The 20,476-nt window shown below is 41.9% G+C and overlaps 2 protein-coding genes across 3 annotated transcripts in view; one reads left to right on the top strand and one right to left on the bottom strand.

Annotated features, from left to right (window-relative positions):
* The window catches only part of LOC143767362 (uncharacterized), a 461,494-nt gene that overhangs the window by 18,551 nt on the left and 422,467 nt on the right, over positions 1–20,476 (bottom strand). The gene's annotated exons all lie outside the window — the stretch shown is intronic.
* LOC143767398 (gastrula zinc finger protein XlCGF66.1-like) lies at positions 1,927–16,012 on the top strand. 2 transcript variants are annotated; one of them, XM_077255711.1, is made up of 7 exons: positions 1,927–2,124; positions 5,719–5,867; positions 5,967–6,146; positions 6,229–6,352; positions 6,436–6,533; positions 6,742–6,832; positions 13,857–16,012. In XM_077255711.1, exons 2-7 carry the CDS (start codon positions 5,790–5,792, stop codon positions 14,696–14,698), a joined length of 1,413 nt encoding a protein of 470 aa, XP_077111826.1. In that variant the 5' UTR covers positions 1,927–2,124; positions 5,719–5,789; the 3' UTR covers positions 14,699–16,012. The 2 variants fall into 2 exon arrangements, with proteins under 2 accessions (XP_077111826.1, XP_077111825.1); XM_077255710.1 differs by having other exon boundaries at positions 13,854–16,011.

Here is a 20,476-nt window from a genome sequence, read left to right as displayed (position 1 = left end):
ATCACCTTTCATAATCAATGGAACAAAACTGGGATGTCCCCTCTCTTATAAATCCTAGTGATGGAGCACCTGCTCTCATTAATACGTGATGACCGCGATATCAAGGGGATTAAGGTGGGAGGTGCAGAATACAAATACTCCACATTTGCTGATGATGTCCTGCTATATATTACTCAACCACATATATCCATCCCTGCTGTTATGGCTGAAATAGATCTCTTTGGCACATGGTCAAATTTTAAAATCAACGCAGCTGAGTCAAAGTCCCTCGGTGTTTCCCTCCTCAAATCCAGGCTTCCATCGAGTCCTATTTTCCCTTTGCCTGGCCCTCAAAGGGCAGTAAATACTTAGGAATTTGTATTAATAGAGATCTCTCCCATCTATTTCATCTTAATTTTGGGCCCTTTATTGAACAACTCCATAGAGATCTTAATTCTTGGATGGTGAAAGATTTTTTCTGGTTCGGCAGAATAAATATACTAAAAATGAACGTCTTATCTGAATTCTTATACCTGTTTCAAACCAACCAGTAGCAATTCCCTCCAATTTTTGGAAAAGGTTGTACAGTAGCTTTTGCAGATTTATTTGGGCAAGTGGGCATCCATGTACTCGTGGAGAAGTCCTGATAAGGTTCAAACAAAAGGGGGGCCATAGCCTTCCGGAATGTAGAAGGTATTACATGGCAGCAGTACACACTAGAGTCCTTGACTTCTTCCATCATTTGGAGGGGAAATTATTCATCAAACTATCTCAATCCATTTGTCCTAAAGTTCTTACCACTTTCCCATGGTGCGCTCATTTAACTGTTCCCTCTCCTGGCCTCATGTCATATAGTACCTACGCCATTGTTCTGTCTTTAAGATCCTATAAAAAAAAGCTTATCATTAATCGACTCCCAGGGCCCTTTTTTCCTGTTTTCTGATAATCCTGATTTCCCACCAGGACTATCTGCAAAAAGATTTCTCAGTTCAAACAAATCCCATCTGATATTCTTTTCTTATGTCATCTCCAATACTTCGCTGCTCCCCCTGAATGACTTGCTGCAGGGAAGAGATGCTTCCCAGAAGGTTAATTTTGAATATCGTCAGTTAAAACACTTCTATTCAACTATGAAGAAGCGTGCACATCTTCATAGAGATCTCACAAAGTTTGAAAAACTGTGCCTATCATCGTACCCCCCTACACACTCCTACACCCTAATTTATAACCTCATTGCTCAGGTAACTGACAATACGCCTGCATTTTGCGATGCATGGGAAAGGGAACTGGGGAAATCCTTCTCTGACTCACAATGGGATAAGCATTTGTTCCTAATACATAAAATCTCAAAAGGGTCCAAAGCTCAGGAAACTTCCTTCAAAATTATCTATAGATGGTACCGGCGATCCCCCATAGATGGTACCCAGTGGTCTCAGACAGATGTTGGAGGTCTGGGAAGGGGGAGGGGACAATGTCACACATGTGGTGGGGGTGCCCTATAATACATTTTGGTCAAAGGTGCTTCCCTTGATTGAGAAAATAACTGGTTTAACTACCCCCAATATGCCAGAAATCCTCTTATCAATGCCGGTACCAGATATATCAGGTTGTGTGAAACCGGCCTTACAGCCTGATTGCAGAATACAAACGAGAGTATCGTCTTCAAACAATACAGATAAGTACAGTATTTACTGATGATTGTTTAATGCCACGTTCACACGTTCAGTATTTGGTCAGTATTTGTAAGCCAAAACCAGGAGTGGGTGATAAATACAGAAGTGTTGACGTGTTTCTATTATACTTTTCCTCTGATTGTTCCACTGACCAAATACTAAACATGTGAACGTGGCCTAATAGTGTTAATCTGATGGTTACATCTCAGTTCATCTGTGTTCAACTCAGGTCACATCATGAGATCCCTGACTCCTCCCCTCCGTATGGCTGATCACATGACTGTGACATCATTACAGGTCCTGTAAGCAGATATAACTGCTGCTGGCACTAGGAAGAGCTGATCGGCGAGGGTGACAGGTGTTGTACCCCACTGATCTGTTATTGATAACCTATCCTGAGGATAAGCCATCAATGTAAAGTACTGGACATCCCCTATAAACTCTTCAGTCCTGAGCTATCACTTTCACTAAGGTAAGATATCTGGGTATAAGGTGTATGTTCAATCCTTCCATTGTCCATTGCATATGTCACCACTATAGAGTGTGTCGGGGTGCATGGATTGGGCTCAGAAGATCCACAAGGGGTAGGTGGGTGTCGACTGTATTATGCTGCTGGCATCTGCATCTAACAACCATGATCGAAGCGAGCTCTGATTGCTCCTGTTTAACGCCTTAAATGCCGCTGTCAATCACAACACATTAAGGCTATGTGCCAACATTGCAGAAATGCTGCGGAAATGTCTTCAGCATTTCCGCAACTCCCTGCCACGGGAAAAACGCATGCGGAATTCGCATGCGTTTTCCTGCAAAACACAAGTGTTTTGCAAGCGTTTTTAGCTTGCAGAATGCTTGTGTTTTCCAAGCGATTTGAAGCATCGCTTGGAAAAGTGATTGACAGGTTGGTCACACTTGTCAAGCATAGTGCTTGACAAGTGTGACCAACTTTTTTACTATTGATGCTGCCTATGCAGCATCAATAGTAAAAGAATGTTAAAAATAACAAAAAAGATTTGGTTATTCTGACCTTCCGAAGGCCCCCGATCTCCTCAGCGGTGCTCCCGGTACGGGACCTTTGTGACGTCACGGTCGCGTGACCGCGATGTCATCTCAGGTGATTTGCACAATGCATCCCTGGGAACGGAAGCCGCCGCTTGCACCGCTGAGAGCCGGGAGGACTCCGGGGGCCATCAGATGGTAAGTATATCCATATTTTTTATTTTAATTCTTTTTTTTTTACATGAATATGGATCCCAGGGCCTGAAGGAGAGTCTCCTCTCCTCCAGACCCTGGGTACCATCCGCACATGAAGCGCTCACTTTACGCATGGTGGGCATAGCCCATGGCTGTAGAATCGACGCAATTCCGCAGAAATAATGAGCATGCTGCGGATTTTACCACTATGCGATTCCGCAGCTGGAAAATCCCCTCATGGGCACAGCAACTGCAGAATCCCATAGGATTGCATGGGAATGCAGTTTTTAAGCGTTTCCACTGCTGCAAAAAACGCGGCAGAAACGCATAAAACAACGCAACGTGGGCACACAGCCTAATGGAGTCATTCAGAACTACAGCTCATCCCGCAAAAAACAAATTCTCATATGGCTATGTCGACAAAAAAAAAGGAAATTGTGGGGTATTTATAACTTTATAACTTTTTTTGTTGGGCGTAGTAACAATAGAGCGTTTGTAGGGGTCTTCTTATGACCTGTAATCTATAGTATGTCTGAGGAATGGCTGCCACAGACCAACAGCTGATAGGTTTGGGCATATGAAATAGTGATCAGAAAGGGCTCTATGTTGTTCTGTTTCTAAGCATCACTACATGAAGGAACAGCACATTGGTGACATTACATCCTAACCATGTACAGAGCTGGGTACGAAAACCAGACTGTATCACATCGCTTGTGTGGTTTGTACATGATGACTCTTCTTGCTCCTGGGGTGTCGTGTTATTAAAGTAAAACTGTCTTTATTGTCCAAACCAACCAATGAGCTTTCAAATCAACGGGGCAACCAATCAGATCTCAGATTTCTTCTTACCACAGATACCAATCAGAGCTCAAGTTTTATTTTACCTCAGCAGTGTAAGAAATGTCTGAGGCCTCGGTCTCTTTCCTGCCAGTCAGGTGTTTCTGTGCGGAGGACAGTGGTGGCATGTACCACATGAACTATTGTGATAGTGGAGGCCAATGTACACACAGGACCATTCATAGAAACACACAACTCTGTCTTACTGATCAGAAGGATTTAGGAAGAATTTGGAGCAAACCTCTGGTAAAAATCCATAAAATTGGCTTCTCCACCTGGTAGCAAAAATGTCAGAGACCCAGCAATAAAAATTCTGAGGTAAAGTCCTGCCTGGGTGGAGCCTCCAATGTGAGGAAGCTGCACCCCAATCAGTACATCAAACTAAAGCAGTGATTGTATGCACTGTAGTAATTTTTCTACACAAATTCACTTGGAAACTGTTCACAAAACATCTCCCATTATTTGCAACAGGATATTGACACTGCTGTTAATACAACTGTGGATTTATCCTCAAGGGACTTGGAAAATATTTTAATGTTCCTTATGTAAGCTGTTTCCACTTGGAAACAATTTTCAGTTACCATACATGGATTCTTCCTAAATTGTTGTACCAAGAGCAAAAACCACCTTAGATATAGACACCAGAAAATTTTTAAGCTTTGGAATTCATTTGAATAAGCCTTTATTATAAGAGATGGCAGAAATACATTAAAAAGTATATATAAAATAAATATAATAAAAAATTGTATGATCATGCATATGAAACTACCGCAGGACAGGAGAAAATGTACCCATATACAAGATTGTGCCCCAATAGATATATAAAAAATATTTTTTTTAAAAAATTTCTTAGGTTTTCATTTGATCACGCTGTGTGCGTAATAAAGTGCAAAAAAGATTAGAAAGTGCAAAAAACTGTGTAAAAAAATATATTGTACCATAAAATCTGTGACCAATCATATCATACTTCAAAAATACTGTGCAAAATACGCAATAGCAGCTATCAACAGAACATATATTGTAGCATTAGATCTATGAGCAACCATAACACATTGCCAAAATATTGTGCAAAATCCGCAATAGCAGCTATCTACAAGGATAAATCAAATCGTGCACAAGGACAATTCTGCCAAACGTGCAATATATTAAGATGATTAGCACACCATATATATAAAAAAAGTGCCTGAGTGCCTAGTGCCAAAGAATTGTGCAAATATCGAACAAATGTCCGCACACAGCGGTGTAGAGCTGCAGGAAAAATGCCGCAGCAATTACCTGGGGGTGTATAGGGTCCTGGACCTGCGGGCGTTTGGCAGAATTGTCCTTGTGCACGATTTGATTTATCCTTGTAGATAGCTGCTATTGCGGATTTTGCACAATATTTTGGCAATGTGTTATGTATTTTTGAAGTATGATATGATTGGTCACAGATTTTATGGTACAATATATTTTTTTACACAGTTTTTTGCACTTTCTAATCTTTTTTGCACTTTATTACGCACACAGCGTGATCAAATGAAAACCTAAGAAATTTTTTAAAAAAAATATTTTTTATATACCGTATCTATTGGGGCACAATCTTGTATATGGGTACATTTTCTCCTGTCCTGCGGTAGTTTCATATGCATGATCATACAATTTTTTATTATATTTATTTTATATATACTTTTTAATGTATTTCTACCATCTCTTATAATAAAGGCTTATTCAAATGAATTCCAAAGCTTAAAAATTTTCTGGTGTCTATATCTAAGGTGGTTTTTGCTCTTGGGTCTCCCTTTATTTCAGTGGCTTCCACTGTTGTCTTTACAGTACACCCTGATCACCGGTCACTTGTTATCCTTAGAAAATATATATATATATTGATATAGATCAGTGGTATAATTTGAGTGATCTTACAAGGGTATACTGTGTTCAATTTACTAAATTGTTGTAGTAAACATCGACACATTACATCGCCTCATATGTTTTTCTTTACTATCTCCAGTAATATTATTATATGGGATTCTTTATGATGTTACATCTTCTACTCCTTTAGGTTCCTACAATATCAGATCTTGTCAGTAGAGATCTTCTATAAAAGAGAATTTTCCTGATTGACTGTTTAGGATGGGTATGGACAGGGACAAGATGGCAGAGAGAATATTGCACCTCACCCTAGAGATCCTCTTCCGGCTTACTGGAGAGGTGAGAGTTTCTGTATCTATGGGAATAACAGACAGAACTGGAGAGGTGATGACTCTGGAAATGTCTGTAGTGAGATTTATTAATGTCTCTCCATTACAGGATTACACAATAGTGAAGAAGACCTCTAGTGAGTGCTGTCAGGCCCCTGTGTCTGAGGGATGGGGAAGACCCTTGCGCCCAATCACGGGGCCTCCACCTCACCTCCTGATGCATGAGGACATTAATGGCCAGAAGATCCTAGAACTCACCTACAAGATGATTGAGCTGCTGACTGGAGAGGTGACACTGCTGGCAATCCTGGGACATTATATGTAATGCTTTGAAGAGATCAGGGAGATGACAGTATCATTGTATGTGTCAGGTTCCTATAAGGTGTCAGGATGTCGCCGTCTATTTCTCCATGGAGGAGTGGGAGTATTTAGAAGGACACAAAGATCAGTACAAGGGCATCATGATGGAGGTTCCCCAGCCCCTCACATCACCAGGTAATAGACAGGACTAAACACACACGACCTATAATTATCTGTATGTAAATAATGAATTCAGTCCCTGTATGTGTTTCCTCCAGTTCTATCCAGTAAGGGGACAACACCAGAGAGATGTCCCCATCCTCTTCTTCCACAGGACTGTAACCGAAATAATTCCAATGTTCCTCAGGATCATCAGGTAGATAGACAAAATGTCTGTCCTATGATGTGTAGACGGCTGTGAAGGTCTTGTGTTTAGTCTTTTTTAGGCTTAGTCTGGTTTATCCACCAGTATTATATGTTTTATACTTGTATAATGAGAATGATGGAAATGGCAGGATTACAGTAGAGCTGATCATTGATGTGTCTTCTCCATCTGTCTGTGACTTTTACATTATTTCTTTCAGGTTAACGATCTGCCACATAATAATACTACAGAGACATATGTGAGGGGTGATGAGCGGTGTAAAGAGGAGATTCCTACAGATAACAGCACAGGTGAATAATGACCAATAAATCCAGTTTCTTTAAAATTGGTATTGTACAAGCGACGGGACGAATGATAGATGTCAGCGGAATACTTGCTTGGTCAACGTCTGACCTCCCCTTACACATGAATATTTGGCCATTGTAACATTGCAATAAAATGCAATAAGAGACTATCAAAACATCAGCTCAGGATGCAAAAAATAAGTTCTCGCACAGCCCATATCCCGAAAACTGAAAATATTAGGGTATGTGTCCACGGGCTGGATTACATCCGGATTAGCTGCGGATTGAACGCTGTGTACATCCGCAGCGTTCAACCTGCAGCGTCCAGATGTTACAGCGTAGTGGAGGGGATTTTATGAAATCCCGTCTCCACTATGCGTGCGAACACGCACCCGGCGGCCCTGCGTTTACGGATATGCGGCGCGTCTTTTTAGATTGCAGCATGTCTGTTTACCTTGCGGCGACGCGGGCATTTTTTTCCTGTTTTCCAGTGCATCACATGATAAAATAAACAGAGTCATTCACAAGTATATTTTATCCCACAGTAAACCAGCTGTCATATGGCTATGTGGACCGAACAATAAAAAAAGTTACTGGTTTTGGAAGAAGGGGAGGAAAAAATGAAAAAAAAAAAAAAGGAATTGGCTACAGCATGAAGGGGTTAAACACTAGGGGGAGCAGCTGATGAAATACTAGAATGCAGATACCGGTGAAAATAATGATGGAATGGGGGGCTATTAACTTCCATCATCGAACCTGTGCGTCTAAGATCGCAATATGCGCAATGACGTCAATACATCTCTCAATCTGTGTCTGTCTGGAGCAGCGGGAGATTTTTTTTTACAGTGCATTTTGGTAAACGGTGGGGACACAATACTGTGCCAATATGCATGGGTTGTATGGTAACATACTATTGAGCAAGGGGGACATGTGGGAACATACTACTGTGACAGGCCGTATGAGGGACATCATACTGCGTGGGGGACTGTTTGGAGACATCACACTGTGCAGGGAGACTTTGCGAGGACTTCATACCGTGTATGGGGGCTGTGTAGGATTATTATATTATGTAGGTGGGCTGTGTGGGGACATTATACTATATAGGTGGAGCTGTGTGTGGACATTATACTGTGTAGGTGGGCTTTGTGGGGACATTATACTGTGTAGGTGGGGCTGTGTTTTACTTATAGGACACTTGTCTTATGTTGTCAATGCTAATGAATAGGGGAGTTTCCTGACCTCTACTACAGTCTTGTTTTTCTGTTTTATGATAGTCTAAACTGTTTAATCATACACTATACCATAACCCATTGCTGACCCTACATATGAGGTGTAATATGACTTACAATTATTAGTTTGTATATACTTTTGATTGGTGTATTGGTATATGATCTAATAATAGATAGGTTAGGGTTCATTAGGGACAGCTGGCAACGAGTGGTGGCGCCACTTTCACAATCCTAGGGTGCTAACCTCCATGGCTTGGGTAGAAATTACATCTAAGGAAAGATTGGTGTTTTCTGGGTCCAATTAGGCTTTCCCTTGAGGACTATAATTGTAGTCACCATATCATTTTTATATTATCCCCATTGGGTGTACTGATCACTTGATGAGGGAAAACTAGTTTACATATATCAATATTTTTGTGTGTTTTGGTTATTCGGGTATTTTTAACCCCTTTATGACCTTGGAATTTTCTTACTTTTTGCGTTTTAGTTTTTTGCTCCCCTTATTCCCAGAGCCATAACTTTTTCATTTTTCCGTCAATATGGCCTACAAGTTGTACTTTCTTACTTACTTACTGGAAAAAAATTCCAAATGTTGTGATATTGCAAAAGAAATTCAATATCAAATTGTTATTACCAATGTTCACTAAATGCTAAAACGGACATGACACTATGATTCTTCAGGTCATTATGGGTTTGCAGATATGAAACATGTATGGTTCTTTTTTTCTTTAAGTGGTGAAAAACAAAACAAAAAAAAAAGGCGCCATTTTCCGAGACCCATAGAGTCTCGATTGTTTTGGGATCTGAGGATGCATGAGGGCTTATTTTTTATTGGAAAAATTACTGAGGGGACTACAAAATAATTTATAGGATCACTAGCCACACACTTAGTGAAGTGCGGAAAACATAGTAGAAAAAGAAGTGTGCAAACACATGGCTAGGATCACCGTTAAATAACATCAATAATTTTATTTAAATGCAGATATGTACGCAAGACAAAAAAGACACGTTTAAAAAGCCATTGAAGCTAATATAAATACTAGCTGGAGGACCATGTAAGAACATCCAGACTCCCCCACTGCGTGCACCTGGGAAAGGATATACTAGGGATGTTTTGAGTATAATCCCCCATAACACACAAGTAATCACAGCGAATCGATCCAATATAAAGTGACAGGCTATACGCAAGAATCTGTGAGCTTGAACAAAACAAGGTATTCCTGAGAGATACCATCATTAATAAAATGGTAAATTAAAAGTTAAATAAAACACACACACACACACACACACACACACACACACACACACACACACACACACACACACATACACACACACGAAATCTGCGTGAAACGCAATATCTGTTTAATTTTTAAAAACTGTAACGGTACATTTCCATGGTCAGTAAATGCTGCGGGTTGGACGCTGCATACATCCGCAGCGTCCAGATGTTACAGCATAGTGGATGGGATTTGAAGGAATCTCATCTCCACTATGTGTGCACCAGCGCCCGCGGCTTCCCTGCGGAGAGGGACATGCGGTGCGTCTTTCCAGACCGCAGCATGTCAATTTATATTGCAGAGATGATCAGTCTCCACAAGATAAACATGGATATATATATATATATATATATATATATATATATATATATATATATATATATATATTGTATAGAGTGCGGTGATTTCGCACTGTTCAATGAACACGTGTCAGCCAGCAGCACAGAGGGGCATATAGTGACTGGGGGCCGTGTGCCTGCCAGCAGCAAGGGGGGCCGTGTGCCTGCCAGCAGCAAGGGGGACCATGTGCCTGCCAGCAGCACAGGGGGACCATGTGCCAGCACCACAAGGGGGCCAAGTGCCAGCACCACAAGGGGCAATGTGCCAGCACTGGGGGGCACTGAGGGTACTACAAAATAATTTACAGGATCACTAGCCACACACTTAGTGAAGTACGGAAAACATGGGAGAAAAAGAAGTGTGCAAACACAAGGCTAGGATCACTGTTAAATAACATCAATAATTTTAATTAAACACAGATACGCAAGACAAAAAATACATGTTTAGAAACAATTATAAACAGCGATTCGATCTAATAAAAAGTGACAGGCTATATGTATGAATCTGTGTGCTTGAACAAACAAGGTATTCCTGAGAGAATATTCCCCATAGAGCAAAAGAAATATATATGAATGATACAGTTCAAGTAGCAAAGCAGTAAGTCAATCCTATATAATAGTAGTCTAATTCTGTCTGTTTGTCTGTGATGGAAATCCCGCGTCGCTGATTGGTCGCGCCAGCCGCCCGCAACCAATCAACAACAGGCGCAGTCCTGCCGCAAATTGGCGCGGGATTTGAACCACGCTTCGCTGATTGGTTGCGCCTGGCCGATCAGCGATATTGGCGCGGGTTTTAAACACCGCTTCGCTGATTGATCGCGGCCTCCATGTGCCTGTATGACCTCCCTACTGTACAACACCTGGGCATGCTCCTGATGAGGCGGCAGATAGTCCCCTGAGGGATCTCCTCCCAGACCTGGACTAAAGCATCCGTCAACTCCTGGACAGTCTGTGGTGCAATGTGATGTTGGTGGATGGAGCGAGACATGCTGTCCCTGATGTGCTCAATTGGATTCAGGTCTGGGGAACAGGCGGGCCAGCCCATAGTTTCAATGCCTTCATCTTGCAGGAACTGTTGACACACTTCAGCCACAGAGGTCTGGCATTGTCCTGCATTAGGAGGAACCCAGAGCCAACCGCAACAGCATATGGTCTCACAAGGGGTCTGAGGATCTCATCTCGGTACCTAATGGCAGTCAGGCTACCTCTGGCGAGCACATGGAGGGCTATGCGGCTCTCCAAAGAAATGCCACCCCACACCATTACTGACCCACTCCCAAACCAGTCATGCTGAAGGATGTTGCAGGCAACAGATCGCTCTCCACGGCACCTCCGGACTTTGTTACGTCTGTCACATGTGCTCAGTGTGAACCTACTTTCATCTGTGAAGAGCACAGGGCGCCAGTGGCGACTTTGCGAATCCTGGTGTTCTGTGGCAAATGCCAAGCGTCCTGCACGGTGTTGGGCTGTGAGCACAACCCCCATCTGTGGACGTCGAGCACTCAGACCATCTTCATGGAGTCGGTTTCTAACCGTTTGTATAGACACATGCACATTTGTGGCCTGCTGGAGGTCATTTTGCAGGGCTCTGGCAGTGCTCCTCCTGTTCCTCCTTGCACAAAGGCTGATGTAGCGGTCCTGCTGCTGGGTTGTTGCCCTCCTACGGAACCCTCCACGTCTCCTAGTGTACTGGCCTGTCTCCCGGTAGCGCCTCCAGCCTCTGGACACTATGCTGACAGACACAGCAAACCTTCTTGCCACAGCTCGCATTGATGTGCCATCCTGGATGAACTGCACTACCTGAGCCACTTGTCCATCTCATGCTACCATGAGTGTGAAAGCACAACCAACATTCAAAAGTGACCAAAACATCAGCCAGAAAGCATTGGTACTGAGATGTGGTCTTCAGAATCACTCCTTTATTGAGGGTGTCTTGATAATTGCCAATAATTTCCATCTGTTGTCCATTCCATTTGCACAATAGCATGTGAAATTGATTGTCAATCAGTGTTGCTTCCTAAGTGAACAGTTTTTTATTTCACAGAAGCTTGATTTACTTGTAGTTAGATTCTGTTGTTTAAGTGTTCCCTTTATTTTTTGAGCAGTCTATGTATGTATGTGTGTGTGTGTATGTGTGTGTATATATATATATATATATAATATATATATATATATATATATATATATATATATATATATATTTATTTATTTATTTATTTGAGCATATAGAATTCTCTCAAGCAAATTGTTTGCCCCCCCTGAAGTTGTATAAGAAGGGAGGCAAAGTGATGGTGTCCTGTATGTAAAAGAAATTACACCTATAGTAAAAAGTAAAAAGTCCCAGGAGAAGGCTATGTAATAGACCTGTTGGTGAATAAGATAAATGAATATCACCCAGTCATAGCATTGTATGTAGAGGAAGGAGCCCCACGTGTATCACCACAGAGTGTGGCTTCCTAAGGGAGAAGTGAGAGGTGAGTGTCAAATGTCAAGCATATATATTCAATATAATTTGATTTACCTATGTAAGAAGTGTTGTCAAATGAGGCGGCATCCAAAGAAAACAGATACACAGGTGCAAAGAAATCAGCTGGTTACCATCAGTATCCACGTGTGTCCGATTATAGAGGAAGTAGATGTTGCAGCACGCAGGACCTGCGGGTCACATGACCTCGCCTGCATAGTACAGATTGAATAGTCTAATGTGAACATATGTAGGTTCAATCACACCACGGCGCATGCGCGGTAAGCCAGAGCAGAATGGATTAGGAGAACCCATATGGTGTAAAAACACTGGTTGCACAGAAAAAAAGAATTTTTTTTTTTCCTTTCCCTCTCTTTCCTTTCATTAAGCCATGTGTACCTATATAAGGTCTTTTATCATCTAGTCTGTATTTAAACCTAATACAATTAACATCCCTTTTTTTGGGGGGGGAACGTAATGTGACCCCTTTGCTGTGCTTACTCCATAATTTACTGTACCATATGAAGCTATATCTGCACTGTGAGCTTTGTTCGACCTTTGGACCACATTACCAGCTGGCCACACTCTCTTGTACTTTTCCTATGTATCCTGATACGCAGGCATATATAGGTGTGTGTATGCCATCATGTGACCAGTGTTTATGCACCACATGGGTTCTCTTATTATTTCTGAACCCATTCAACATGCATTCTTTTGTGCAGTTGTGGATCTGTTATACCCCCTCTGTGCAGTTATGGGCATATTGCTTATAAGTTTTGTGATTATTTAGTGTTAAAGCCTACATATGTTCGTATTAGACTATTTAATCTGTACTACGCTTTCATGGGAAGGGAACAGAGAAGGAAAGGGGAAAAAGAGGAAAGAAGGGAAAGGACACATTCAGTGCAGGGAAGCTCTCGGCAGCAGCGCGTGCATATTAGCAGCGCTCTTGCCGAAAGCAGTTTTAACCCTGTGGACGCCGGCGGGGTACGTGACAGACATCAGAATGTGAGTATGTAGTGTGTTTTTTTTTTTTTTTTTTTTTACTTTTACAATGGTAACCAGGATAAATATCGGGTTACTAAGCGCGGCCCTGCACTTAGTAACCCGATGTTTACCCTGGTTACCCGGGCGCTGCAGGGGGACTTCGGCATCGTTGAAGACCGTTTCAACAATGCCGAAGTCGTTCCCCTGATCGTTGGTCGCTGGAGAGAGCTGTCTGTGTGACAGCTCCCCAGCCACCACACGACTTACCAACGATCACGGCCAGGTCGTATCGCTGGTCGTGATCGTTGGTAAGTCGTTTAGTGTAACTCCAGCTTAAGTGTTTGCGCTGAGATTTACTGTTGGATAGTGATTTGTTTTGTGATTAGTGCTTACACTTCTTAGAGAGCTGTTGGACAAATGTTTGTTTGGCCAACAGCTACCTCCCTCAGCTTCACCATACACATAATTTCGGTTCTGAATCAAGTCTCAACCAGACATCTCTAGTGGCTTATCTTCCAGGAGAACAAAATAATAGAATGTATTGAATTTCCTATTTATACATGTTAGATAGTTTGTCCTGCCCAAATTACAGAGTTTTTCCTGCAATGAAATTTGCTATATGATTAGCAATTTATGTTGATATTTTAATTTAGAAATGTTATTTAACAAATTATAATTTTTTTGATCCTAGAATTTAAAAAAGTAATTCCAGATTTTTTTTCTTGGCAGAAGATTACACTAGAAGCTCAGAAGGACATCTGATATCTTCAGATTTTATAGCAGATGATCGTGGTGTGATAGAAGATGTGCATGAAATGTATTTATACATTCCAGCTATACCTTCAACCGTTCAAAGCAAAGATTCATCATCTGATTATTTTCAACAAGTCCTATCTACTAATTCATTACATACTGTTAAACAAAATAATCACCTCCAAAGGAGTGTTGAACATCAAAACGTTCACAAAGAAGAAAGACCATTTTCATGTTCAGAATGTGGCAGACGTTTTACAATTAAATCAAATCTTGCGAAACATGAGAGAATTCACACTGGCGAAAGGCCATTTCCATGTTCAGAATGTAGTAAATGTTTTAACCAGCATTCAGATCTCGTTAGGCATCAGAGAATTCACACAGGGGAAAAACCATTTACATGTTCGGAATGTGGAAAATGTTTTACAGATAAATCAAATCTTGGTAAACATCAGAGAAGTCACACAGGGGTGAAGCCTTATTCATGTTTAGAGTGTGGAAAATGTTTTACCGATAAATCAAGTCTCCGTAAACATAAGAGAAATCACATAGAGGAGAAGCTATTTTCATGTTCAGAATGTGGGAAATGTTTTGGCCACAAATCGGATCTTGTAGCACATGAAAAAATTCACTCTGGGGAGAAACAATATGCATGTTCAGAATGTGGAAAAACTTTCCATTGGAAATCATATCTTTTCAATCATCAAAAAATTCACACAAACGAGAAGCAATTTTCATGTTCAGATTGTGGGAAATGTTTTAAACGGAAATCTTCCTTTGTTTCTCATCAGAGAATTCACATAAGGGCAAAGTCATTTTAATCTTCTGAACGTGGGAAACATTTTAGTGTAAATCCACTTTTATTTTCTTACACATTAAAGAACTCATAGATTGAAGAAGCCATTTTCATGTTCAGATTGTGGTAAAAAAAAAGTGTTATTCACAAATCAAATCTTATTGACAATTAAAACCTCACACGGGAGAAACCATCTTCCTGCTCTAAATATGGGAAATATTCACAGAAATCAGGTCTTGTTAAAAACGAAAGACGATAAATAGCAAAAAAAAAGCTATTATATTGTACTGTATGCGGTGAATGGTTTAACCAATTTTTTTTTTTTCAAACTTATTTCCTTTAAAAATACTACAAAAAATTACAACACAGCATTAAAGTCATAGGACATCAAAAGATGTACTAGATGTTTAGTATACTTGTTTTGGCAGAGCTTGGTTTATCTGACATCTATCCAGTGATTTTAAAAACTGTGAATTTCTAACTTAAAATTCTGCTTCTTGTAGAAAACGACCACTAACCTTTGGCCATACCATGGTCAAACTTGGGCTGGTATCAGGGGGCCCTAGAAACTTAAGAAGATAAGCACAAACCACTCTTGATTGCAATGCAAGTCATATTGCTATGTGGGGAATTGTGGTTTGGACATTTGTGAAATATTTTCTTTAGGCAGTTGTCTTTATATGTTTTATTAGAATGTCACCAGATAAAAGTTCCAGAATCCTCTCTTTTACAAGTGGTTTCCGCCTTTCTTTTTTTTTAGCCAGGCTGGCTAATCCAAAGAAGATCTGCAGATTCTTGCAAATACAGTTCTGGCAAACATTTAAAGAGCACCACATTAAAACCCTGTCATGGGCAGCCCAATATCCAGACCTGAACCCCATTGAAAACCTCTGGAATGTAATCAAGAGGATGATGGATAGTCACAAGCCATCAAACAAAGAAGAACTGCTTACATTTTGTGCCAGAAGCAGTGTGAAAGACTGTTGGAAAGAATGCCAAGATGCATGAAAGCTGTGATAAAAAATCATGATTATTCCACAAAATATTTCTGAACTCGTCTTGAGTTAAAACATTAGTATTGTTGTTTCTAAATGATTATAAACTTGTTTTCTTTGCATTATTTGAGGTCTGAAAGCACAGGTTTTTTTTTAAATTTTGACCATTTCTCTTTTTCAGAAAAAAAATAAAAAACTTATTACTTGGAAAGTCAGAGACATGTTGTCAGAAGTTTATAGACTAAAAGAACAATTTTACATTCTGACTACTAAATTTATCCAGAAGGGCTATTCTCAGGACCATCTATTCAAGACAAAAGAAATAGTTGCAGGGCTACCAAGAGCCCAATTATTACAAAACAAGGAAAAAGATAATAAAAAAATGTCTGAGGTGGTCCCCATAATCACACAATTTAATGCCAATACCTACCTGCTGAAAAAGATAGTAAATAAACACTGGGACATCCTAAATGATGATAAAATCATAGGAGAAAAAATACCAGAACGCCCAGTGTTTATATACAGAAAAGCCAATAGTTTGGCTAATAAAATAGCCCCTACGGTTCCGAATCCACAATCGAGCACTATGCACCTCCCTCATCGTATGCATCCAGGTTTCTATCCGTGTCTCAAGTGTAAACCATGTAAGCGACTAAATTACAAGAAACAATTGTCGCTTTCTAATGGGCAAAACGAATGGACTATTAAAGATCATATATCATGTGACACTGAAGGGGTTATTTACTCCATAAAGTGCCCATGTAATAAATAATATATAGGAAGAACAAAGAGGCCACTGCACATAAGAGTAAGTGAACACTTGAGAAATATAAAAAGAAATTTCAGGGCCATCCATTATCAAAACACTTTCTAAACCAACACGGAGGTGTTATAAAAGGCACCATTATTACAGGCCTGAAAACGGTTAACAAAAGCTGGCCGAAAGGAGACTATATCAAACAGATGTCAAGAGAAGAGAGTAGGATGATTTTTGAATTAGATACTCTAATGCCAAAGGGTCTAAATAGCGAAATTGAGCTATTCGCCTTTACCACATGAAGGGGTTAAATGATTGCGGCTGTAAATAAAAGGGCACACATCCCTATACGGACCATCCCTGAGGAAGGAATACGATTATTCCGAAACGCGTCGGCTTTTTGGTCCACTGCGCCTTCCATAGCCAGTCACGTGTGCTAAACATGTGACTGTGACGTCACGCTAGGTCCTGCACTGTCAGGAGACCGAGCGGCTAATACTTACAGCGCGCATTCACCCCACGCTACTGATCGTAAGTGACGGCTGTGGTTGAGCACTGCCACCAGCCGGGGCAACGCTCACCTCCCGCACAAGCTTTACAACACCCTCATTTGGACATCAGGACACAAGGACTTTAACTACAGGCACAAAGGAGTGGAGGAACAAATTGGACTACAGGAGGTAACGTCCTCTCTAGTAATACTCTAAAGACTTTAACAAAAAAAATATATTTATATATTTGTGCACTTTGTGTTTTTACAATTTTTCTTGTTTTTATATATTTTACTGGGATGGTCTGTGTGCCTACATAATATTGAAGAACACTGTATATGTTTATAGTATCTAAATTTGGATCCTAGCGGGTATAGAAAAAAAACTGAAGGTCCTCACCGAGTTTAATAAGGTAAAATCATAGATACAACTAGGATTAGTTGATAACCAAAATAAGAGAGGCTTTTCTCCTGAACATTGCTCTATATAATCAAAAGGGGATTACACCCAGCGCAGATACCGTATATACTCGAGTATAAGCCGAGATTTTCAGCCCAAATTTTTGGGCTGAAAGTGCCCCCTCGGCTTATACTCGAGTCATGATCGGTGGTGGGGTCGGCGGGTGAGCACCGTCATATACTTACCTGCTTCCGGGGCTCCTGTCGCCCCCCCTGCACGTCCCACTGTCTCCGGGTGCCGCAGCCTCTTCCCCTGAGCGGTCACGTGGGACCGCTCATTAGAGAAATGAATAGGCTGCTCCACCTCCCATAGGGGCGGAGCCGCCTATTCATTTCTCTAATGAAGCGGTGCCGGTGACCGCTGACAGAGAAAGAGGCTGCGGCACCGAAGACAGACAGGGGGAAGGAGCGGGACGCCGGGAGCAGGTAAGTATCGCATATTCACCTCTCCTCGTTCCACACGCCGGGCGTCGGCGCCATCTTCCCGGCGTCTCTCTGCACTGACTGCAGGCAGAGGGCGCGATGACGCAATAGTGTGCGCGCCGCCCTCTGCCTGATCAGTCAGTGCAGAGAGACGCCGGGAAGATGGCGCCGAGGAGCTGCAAGCAAGACAGGTGAGTATGTGTTTTTGTTTTTTTTATTGCAGCGGCAGCAACAGCACATATTTATGTGGAGCACCTATGGGGCAATGGTGCAGAGCACTATATGGCAGAGCTATGGGGCAACAGTGCAGAACACTATATGGCACAGCTATAGGGCAATGGTGCAGAGCACTATATGGCACAGCTATGGGGCAATGGTGCAGAGCACTATATGGCACAGCTATGGGGCAACGGTGCAGAGCACTATATGGCACAGCTATGGGGCAACAGTGCAGAACACTATATGGCACAGCTATGGGGCAACGGTGCAGAGCACTATATATATGGCACAGCTATGGGGCAACGGTGCAGAGCACTATATGGCAGAGCTATGGGGCAACGGTGCAGAGCACTATATGGCACAGCTATGGGGCAATGGTGCAGAGCATATATATATATGGCACAGCTATCTATGGGGCAACGGTGCAGAGCATTGTATATATGGCACAGCTTTATGTGGAGTATCTATGGGGCAACGGTGCAGAGCATTGTATATATGGCACAGCTTTATGTGGAGTATCTATGGGGCCATAATGAACGGTGCAGAGCATTATATATGGCACAGCTTTATGTGGAGCATCTATGGGGCCATAATGAATGGTATGGAGTATCTATTTCTAATTTTGAAATTCACCGGTACCTGCTGCATTTTCCACCCTAGGCTTATACTCGAGTCAATAAGTTTTCCCAGTTTTTTGTGGCAAAATTAGGGGGGTCGGCTTATACTCGGGTCGGCTTATACTCGAGTATATACGGTATATTATTTTTTTCTACAATTTTACATTTTACTCAAAAATATACCTATAAAGAGAAAAATCAGACAAACTGAACATTTTGCAGTGGTCTCTTAATTTTTGCCAGAACTGTAAGGCAGTTGTCAGGGCTCCCATCTGGGGACCACAGAATACTGACTTGTCCACTGAACCAGGGCCTTGACAATTTATTTGCTCATCAAAACTCTTAGTCGCAAATTGTTGTGCTGTACAGTTGTGTCCAAAAGGTTTTAGACTGACACAAATTTGGGTTTTCACTAAATTTCTACTTCAGTGTTTTTGCCTTTATTGACGTACATTTATAAAAATTTCAGCTTTTAAACTTTTAGTAACAAATACATCAAGTTTATGCAAAGTGTGAGGTAGTGACCCCTGTTACAGCTAGTGGGCGCTATATGTGCTCTCCAGAATATGCATGGAAGCGTAGTGAGGCCATGAGGGCGTACCGCAGACATAGGTGTGGCTGTAATTAGAACAGTGAAGCAGTGACTGACTAAAAGTCCTGTAGTAGAGGGGGAAGTGCATCAGTGTTGTTTTGGAAGCAGACAGAAGTTGTCTGCAGAGCTCTTTGTGTGTGGAGCAACATAGGGGCAAAAGGATCTGACACCCTGTGTCCCAGGCTGTCTTGTGTTGCCAGGCTGCAATCCGGAGGATAGCGTGATGTGCATGGCGTGAGTAGAGACTTGGTATCGGCGGGCAGTCGCCCCAGGGAAACTGGACAAAGGGAAGTCTGGCCTGTGTAGGGACTGCAAAGTAAAGCCGGTTACTGTGTATTTCTGATGGACTCTGTGAAGAACCCGTGTACTGTGTATTTTCCTTTGGCCTGGATGAAGAATCCGTTTACTGTGTATTGCTAAAAGACTGTGTGAAGTAACACAATAAAGAAACATTTTGTTTGAAGTTGCTTTGGTCACTGCCGTTTCACTGCGTATGGTCCTACCGCTGCATCACATATGGTGGAAAGAATGCGGGCATGTGAACTAAGGCATACCCAGAGAGTGCTGTAGATCGTTGTGCAAGTCTGCTGGGGAAATGGAGGAGCTTTTGGAGCAGGTTGTGCTCAATCAGCAAAGGCTTCAGCAAGAGATGCTGCAGTTTCAGCATTCGCAGCAAGAAGTTCTGCAGTGGCAGCAGCAGCAAAAGGTGCTACAGTGGAAGCTAGCAGAGCTTCAGCATATTAAAATGGAGACCCCTAAAGTGAGGGGTGAACAGCAGAGTCCTGAAGAGACCCCAAAGGTGAGGGGCGATCATTGGGTGTACCAGTGGTCCTTTGTAGAGACTCGGTCTGCCAGGTCTCAAGAAAATTACTTATTGCAATTGGTGGAGGAGTGGCTCCAGCCTAAGTTCTGTTCTGTGTATGAGATGATGGAGAGAATCATGGCTGACCGGATGGCGAGGGCTCTGCCTGCCACCATGTAGCGTTGGGTCGGGCTGAGGGACCTAGGCCACCTGGAACTGTTGATAGAATTGATTGAGTGGTATAAATCCACTCAGGACGTTGCACCAGAGCCTCGGCATGGGGCTGGTAACTGTTCGGTGACATCTAAGCCCATGGACCGTGGGAACACCGGTCAGGAGTCTATGTGTGCCCAGCCTGTCTGTATCACCACTATGTGCACAGCCGGGAGCGAACCAGAATTATGCCAGGTACTTGTGAATGGGTGCTGAACAGAGGCTCTCCTGGACAC

Source organism: Ranitomeya variabilis, chromosome 4, assembly GCF_051348905.1.
Source record: "Ranitomeya variabilis isolate aRanVar5 chromosome 4, aRanVar5.hap1, whole genome shotgun sequence".
In the NCBI taxonomy this organism is placed as follows: domain Eukaryota; kingdom Metazoa; phylum Chordata; class Amphibia; order Anura; family Dendrobatidae; genus Ranitomeya; species Ranitomeya variabilis.
Note: the sequence above shows the minus strand (reverse complement) of the source record. Positions and strands in the feature narration are given on the sequence as shown.

Coding starts and splice junctions, on each gene's coding strand:
- LOC143767398 (XM_077255710.1), top strand. CDS start 5,790: ATGGGTATGGACAGGGACAAGATGGCAGAGAGAATATTGCACCTCACC. Junction 5,868..5,966: donor TCTTCCGGCTTACTGGAGAG/GTGAGAGTTTCT, acceptor TCTCCATTACAG/GATTACACAATAGTGAAGAA. Junction 6,147..6,228: donor TTGAGCTGCTGACTGGAGAG/GTGACACTGCTG, acceptor TGTATGTGTCAG/GTTCCTATAAGGTGTCAGGA.